The sequence below is a fragment of the Gymnoscopelus braueri genome, assembly GCF_963280865.1.
Source record: "Gymnoscopelus braueri genome assembly, chromosome: 18".
Classification (NCBI taxonomy): Eukaryota; Metazoa; Chordata; class Actinopteri; order Myctophiformes; family Myctophidae; genus Gymnoscopelus; species Gymnoscopelus braueri.
Genome location: NC_137618.1, coordinates 8,204,044 through 8,211,032, shown reverse-complemented (window position 1 = coordinate 8,211,032; position 6,989 = coordinate 8,204,044). Strand labels below are relative to the sequence as shown.

General features: G+C 45.7%; 1 protein-coding gene across 1 annotated transcript; it reads right to left on the bottom strand.

Moving 5' to 3' along the window:
* Window positions 1–761: 761 nt before the first annotated feature.
* fzd5 (frizzled class receptor 5) lies at window positions 762–6,103 on the bottom strand. Its single transcript, XM_080412719.1, has 2 exons — window positions 2,330–6,103; window positions 762–2,120 (listed from the first exon to the last, which is right to left on the bottom strand). Exon 1 carries the CDS (start codon window positions 5,987–5,989, stop codon window positions 4,364–4,366), a length of 1,626 nt encoding a protein of 541 aa, XP_080268845.1. The 5' UTR covers window positions 5,990–6,103; the 3' UTR covers window positions 762–2,120; window positions 2,330–4,363.
* Window positions 6,104–6,989: the final 886 nt, after the last annotated feature.

The following is a 6,989-nucleotide window of genomic DNA, read 5'->3' as shown; positions in this document are numbered from 1 at the left end:
TACATCATCGTCTAATCGCGATTATTTGAGATAATCGTAATTATTTTTGCATAATCGTCATAATCGTTTCCACGTTGAGAGATTTTCACACATTTTCAAATATTAAAAAAAAGCAGAAATAGCAGATCTACAAGCTTACAACCCGTCACTTTGGGTGGCTTTTTTTGACATGTGTAAAAATTATGAAATATGTCTGTTTTGTATATTTCAGTTATTTGTCATATCTGCCCTGTTTGTGCAACTTTAACCTTAAAGGCTTCATGTGTTACAATAATGTTCAATGCCAAACAATTAAATCGTTAATCTCAATTATTTGAGTGACAATTAATTGTCAACTTAAATTTGTAATCGTGACAGCCCCAATCAACATATTTCAACTTTTATATCGTAAATTAATGTCCTACTTTGTCACACTAGACTAGTGAAAATGGCAGATCTACAAGATCCTAGATCTATCATTTTCACTAATTAACTTTAGTGAAAATGCGGGGCATTAACTTTCTGTGCATTAGAAAAAAGGGATAATTTTTTTTACAGACATTTAAATATCTGAATATTAGAAAAAAGGTGGGTTTTCTTTCTGCGTACATCTACCTGAACATAAGTTAAAGTGCATGTGAGACATTTATTTTACACCTGAAAGATGTGAGATAGGCAACTGAACAGATAACTAAATCTGACTTAGTGTCTTACACATATCACTGGATGGATACCAAATAATAACACACAGTCCCACGTTGATGTAAAGGTCCATAACACATTTATTCTTCATCGTTCCAGCCAAGGAAACCAGAACAGAAAAAAAATACGCATGTTTTCTTCTTCATAAATATCTAGAAAAGAAAATAATCTTAGCAATGGATTGGATGTCATTTCATTTAACACAAAAAATATTCATCTTGAAAACGAGGACCACAGAAAGCTGCCTCATGTCACTGCAGATTCAGACAGGTGAGTACACTGTAGACATCTGGACCCTTTCAAGTTCATTCCTACAATGTTGAGTTACATTCGCTCCAGTGGTGAACACTACAGTACATTTACATTTACTATTGAGTGCTTTTTTCCCTGTAGTGTATCGTTGCTGTCGGGCAGAAACCTTTTATCTCCATATTCTAACATTTTGTCTTTTTTCGTAAATTAAAGCCCTACTTGATCATACTACAGCGTCGCAGAAGTATCAAAAGTAGCGGTTTTTATCTTGTAGATCTGCTACTTTTGCCATTTTTCAAATTTGAATCCTGAAAAGTAACAATTTGACATATATGATGTTTCCACCCGACAGAGACGATCTGTACTTTACTTGAGTATTTGTATTTTTGGATTCATATGACTTTCATTCCACTACATTCCAAAGAAAAGATATTTGTACTTTTGACTCCACTACATTTCTAGGAAGGGGAAAATGTACGAATGAACCAGTTAAGCCCTAATTTAAATCTAGTGAAAATAGCAGATCTACAAGGTCACAATGCGTGGCGATATACGACGCGTTGTGAGCTTGTAGATCTATTATTTTCATTAGTGATATTGTTTTAGAAAATTTCTGGGAAATCTTAGAATTTTGAGGGGAGATATCTGCATTGTAATTCAGCAGTGCATTGATAAAAAAAAAATCTTTTTATTAAAGCATGTACTTTTACGAATTATTGTGGTACTCCAGTACTCGGTAAGTCAAGTACAAATTTGCTCTCACTTGTAGTTAAATAATATTTTTGACCAGGAGTATCTGTGCTTTTAACTCCAGTACTGTGTTGTTGAGTACTTTGTATCCACCACTGGTTAAATGTACTCAGGATTTTACTGTGTACAACATGCACACGCATTCACTTCTACTCACACACGTGCACACAGCGAATAGGGCTAATAAATTAGATAAGAGATGACACTGATGGAGACATTAAGACACAAAAAAAACAATGAATTACCCAGCGATCACAAATCAAACACAGTGAAGCAACAGAACGGGACGGTTCAGTGTGCACTGACTAATGTTCTCAAACATTTCCATGTCAAGGACCCCCACATTGATATGTATTTTGCTGAGTATATTTTGTACCAGGGGACCCAGTGTTAAGATTTTTCAAAATGATTCTACATTGTTGAAACAGCTTCTAGATCTGCAATCATTTTTTTTATAACTGAAGTATAAAATACGGTTAAAACGGTGAAACAAATTTGTATGCGAGATAGTTCAGGATAAAAAAATGCCTTTTTTTCCTATTGATTAGTCACCCCATGGAGACTTGAATTCATGGATATTTGTTTGTTTTTGTCACATTCCTAAGCTAATAATTTGATGACCGGCAGCGGTTCCGGTAGGAGACACAAAGAGTCTCATTTGTATCCTCTACCGGAACCGCTGCCTACCGGTCCGCTGGCCATCAAATTATTAGCTTAGGAATGTGACAAAAACTAAAAATTATCCATGAATTCAAGTCTCCACGGGGTGACTCATCAATAGAAATGTTTTTTAATTTTTTTGGGTGAACTACCCCTTTAAGCTCACCTGAAAAAGACTAATAAGGTGTCATTTATTTCCCCTTATCGTAAACCTTTTTACAACCTAAGATTTGGTGGTCCCCCTGTAGTCACTCTGAGGACCCCCTAGGGGTCCCGGACCCCCTGTTGAAGACCCCTGATCTAGTGTTATGGAGAACTGCAGTTCCGCAGTGTACCAGGAGGTGGGAGTAGAGCCCATTGGCATGGATGCTTCAATACAGCTCTATTGTGAAAATCAACCCCGTTGCTGTGCTTTGTGCCAGAACAGTAAAAAAGAGAAAAGAAACAAAATTATTAGACATGTGCGAGTCTTTTTTTCAGAGGCAGGGTTTTTATCCACTTAAAGCATTGTAATGACACCGTTCCTGTACATGGAAAGGATGTGTAGGTGGGCTCAACAGTTATATGGCATTCTTGTAAGGATTAAAATGTAGGTATGTGTTGGGGACAAGAGAACACCTATCCAGTTTCCAAATATGTTAAAAGTCTGAGACATGGTTTTAAATACTGGTAAAGTACACCTACAGTCCTACACACGTTTCTCATTAGTACGATTTTATGTACAAACTTTCACCCTAAATACACCATAGAACACACTCACTCACTCACTCACTCACTCGTGCTGAGCACACTTTTTTTGTACAATGAGTATTAATCAACTTAGAGAGAGTTCCCTTCTTAAAAATCCATACCGATAGCTTAGCATGGAGTCTTGGGAGAGAAGCTAAAAACATTATACACATACTTTTACAGTAAATCTATACACATGTACAGGAATAAATACGTGTCCTCTCTCGGTCCTCAGAGACGACTAGACAAGAGAGCTGTGCAGTTTCCCTCAATTCATGGCTTCACACCCCCTTGTAGCTTTTCTTTTGAATATAAGTCATAATTACGCCAAAAGCGCACACAGTGGCCGGAGGCAGTTCTGTCAAAAGGTGTGATTCCACTATCTCTCTGGTGCAATTACACTAGAATGAATGAGTAGGTGATGTGCAGTGAATCAGGTTGGTTTGGTGGTCAGATGTTTGAGGCTGTAGATGTTGACTTTGCTCTGTCTGCAGACAGCTATGTGCAAAGCTGCTGTTCAGAGGATGGGATTTAAACCGTTGGACAAACACTCACTTGTTTACTTGCTCACCCATCGACCCTCATTGATACACTTTTGCAAGGTTGGCTGTTCGGACCTGTTCTTTTAACCACTTAACCCATTCAATCCCAGGAACGTGTCTCTGTCATTTTAGATTTCTTTCGCTATTCAATATTTTGAAAAATCTTTGAATATGTATTTTTTTAAAGCAAACATTTTGTAAAATATTTTGTTCCAGGGACCCCCCAGAAGCAAAGATTTTAGTTACAAATGCTCGCTTAAAAAAATATATTCAATAAATTCAATAAATATATTCAAAGATTTGCAAAGATTTTCAAGATTTTTCCAAAATTGCAGATCTACCAGCTCTATGAGCTTGTATATCTGCTATTTTTGAATAGCCAAAGAAATCTAAAAATGAGACACGTTCCCAGATTGAGTAGGTTAAACCCTATATATACTTCGTCGACTGGGATCCCCCAGGGGTCTACACTTGGTCACCTCCTTTTTTTCCCCTCTACACAATCTCACATGTCTTCGTCGAATAGCCGATATACAAGCTCACATTACAGCGTGTTATGAGCTTACAGATCTGCACTTTTATCACGTGCCCAGAACAGGGCCGTGAATGTGGTTAATCACACCTACTGTAGATCTAGACACTGGAGGGTGGGATGACGGCCTAAAAGCGTCCCACCGCAGATAAAACGGAAACTGACCACATTGCCACGTCATTGGATCCCGTCAGTCCCAACCTGCGAGGCCGTCCAGTCATATGTGAGAGGGCGGGGCAGCTTTGTGGTAGATGCCGGGCGCCAGCACGGTGCCCGTGTGGCCAGTCAGAGCCGTGCTGGCCTCGCTGTACATGGAGGGCGGCGCGGCGGCCTTCTGCGGCCAGCAGGGGCAGCAGCGAGCCACGAACCTCCGCCACGACTCCAGCGTCTTGCCCGACCAGATCCACACGCCCGACGTGATGCCCACCACCAGGCACATGAAGTACTTCAGCATGAACACGGCGTAGTCCGGCCCCGCGCCCAGCCGCTGGCGCTCCGTCGGGCACGAGCAGGCCAGGGCGCGCTCCCAGCCCGGCCGGTAGTGCTGCTCGTACACCAGGCACGCCACCACGATGGTGGCGGGCACCGTGTAGAGCACGGTGAACAGCCCGATGCGGATCATCAGCCGCTCCAGCTTGTCCGTCTTGGTGCCGCCCTGCTTGATGATGCTCCGGATGCGGAAGAGGGAGACGAAGCCGGCGAGCAGGAAGAGGCAGCCGGTGAAGAGGTAGACCACCAGGGGCGCCAGCACGAAGCCCCGCAGGTTCCTGAGGCTCTGGTTGCCCACGTAGCAGACGCCGGCCACCGGGTCGCCGTCCACGGCGCTCAGCGCCAGCACCGCGACGGTCTTGACGCTGGGGATGAGCCAGGCGGCCAGGTGGAAGTACTGCGAGTAGCCGGCGATGGCCTCGCTGCCCCACTTCATCCCGGCCGCCAGGAACCAGGTGAAGGAGAGCACCACCCACCAGATGGAGCTGGCCATGCCGAAGAAGTAGACCAGCAGGAAGACCAGGGTGCAGAGCGCCGGGCCCGTGGTGTCGTACAGGACGTGGAGCTGCTCCCCCGCGCCGCCCGCGTTGCCGCTGGCGCCGCACGCCACCCGCTCGTGGCCCGCCACCAGCCGGACGATGTAGCCCAGCGAGACGAAGAGGTAGCAGGCGGCCAGGAAGATGATGGGCCGCTCGGGGTACTTGAAGCGCTCCATGTCGATGAGGAAGGTGGCCACGGTGGTCAGGGTGGAGACGAAGCACAGCACCGACCACAGGCCCACCCAGAAGGTGGTGAAGGCCCTCTCGTCGGCCGAGAAGTAGGGCTGGTGGCACGGCTGGGCGCAGTTGGGCAGGGGCCCCGTCTGGACCCGGCCGTACAGCGGGTGGGTCTCCTTCCTGATGGGGACCAGCGGGTCTCGGCAGCGGCAGTCCCTGTCGCACTGCGGCGGGCCGGGGGGCCGGGTGCGGCCCTTGGGCGTGGGCTTGGGGAAGGGAGGGGACAGGGTGGTGGTCTCGCTGTTGTTCTGGTCCATGCACAGCCGGGTCTCGTCCTCCTGCTGGGGCAGCTGCTCGCAGCTCATCCTCTCGGGCCACTCGAAGCCGTACTGGCTCATCAGCGGCGAGCAGCCGCGCTTGGCCCGCTCGCAGACCGAGCGGCACGGCGGCAGCGGCTGCTTGTAGTCGGGCAGGCAGATGGGCGTGTACATGCTGCACAGGAAGAACAGCAGGTCGGGGGAGCAGCGGATTCGGACCAGGGGCCAGAACTGGTGCACCTCCAGGCCCACCTCCTCCTGCGTGTCGTGGTTGAACTGGTTGGGCATGTAGGTGAGGTTGTAGCCGATGCCCTTGCACATGGGCACGGTGATGGGCTCGCACACGATGTCCTTGGAGGCGCCTCGCGCCAGAGGAGCCGCCTGGCACAGGAACAGCGCCAGGAGCCACCGGCGGGGGGCCACGCCGTGCAGGGGCCCCTTCATACTGACTGACTGACCGGGGAGCTCTGCCTTGGAATAACGACTGCTTTGGGTTTTCTGCTTCGACAAGTTTAAAATGGTCATATCTTCTTCAAATATTGTCCAATTTCAATGAATGATACATCATATGAAAGCTTACATTCTGTAGTGTAAAAGAAAACGGAAAAATGACCAATGTCCCCTTGCGTCCAAAGCATTGTACCCTGTCACAAATGTGTGCAGAGAAATCACAAGGAATTACAAATGTTTCCCTTTGCTCTCTCTCTCTCTCTCTCTCTCTCTCTCTCTCTCTCTCTCTCTCTCTCGACTCTGTCTTTTTAATTTATGACTGCATCTCGGAAATATGGAATCCCCAGAGGATACAGTAATAGCTCCAGCAGCATGTTCTTCTCCTGTTGGATAAATCAAGACAACGGTTTCATTCCAGACCTTCTGTTCCAGCCGCAGAAAGCACCTTGCGAACAGGAGGACAGACCATGATGGGTAACGCAGATCTAGATCTATAATAGCAGAGCTCTGATGATGATGATGATAAAAACAAAGTCAAGGTTCACTGAGCAGCTCTTCTCTCTCTGAGGACCAACTCTGACAATTTAAGCCAAGTCCGCAAAAAAAAAGAAAGAAATAGTAGCAAAGTGATGTCAATCATTCACCAGGATTTAACATTGACTAGAGTAGAAAGTTCATTTCCTCGGTGTTTCACGCGCCAATGCGTTTAACAACATTGTTTTTTTTACACACGTAATTATTCCCTTTTCCATCCGTTAATCCACATGACCGGCTGAAGAGGTGACACCGTCGTGTGAGAGAACAAAATACAATAAAGTTAGAAAAAATACATTAAAAATAAATAAAAAAATAAAGGGGGAAAAAGTTTTAA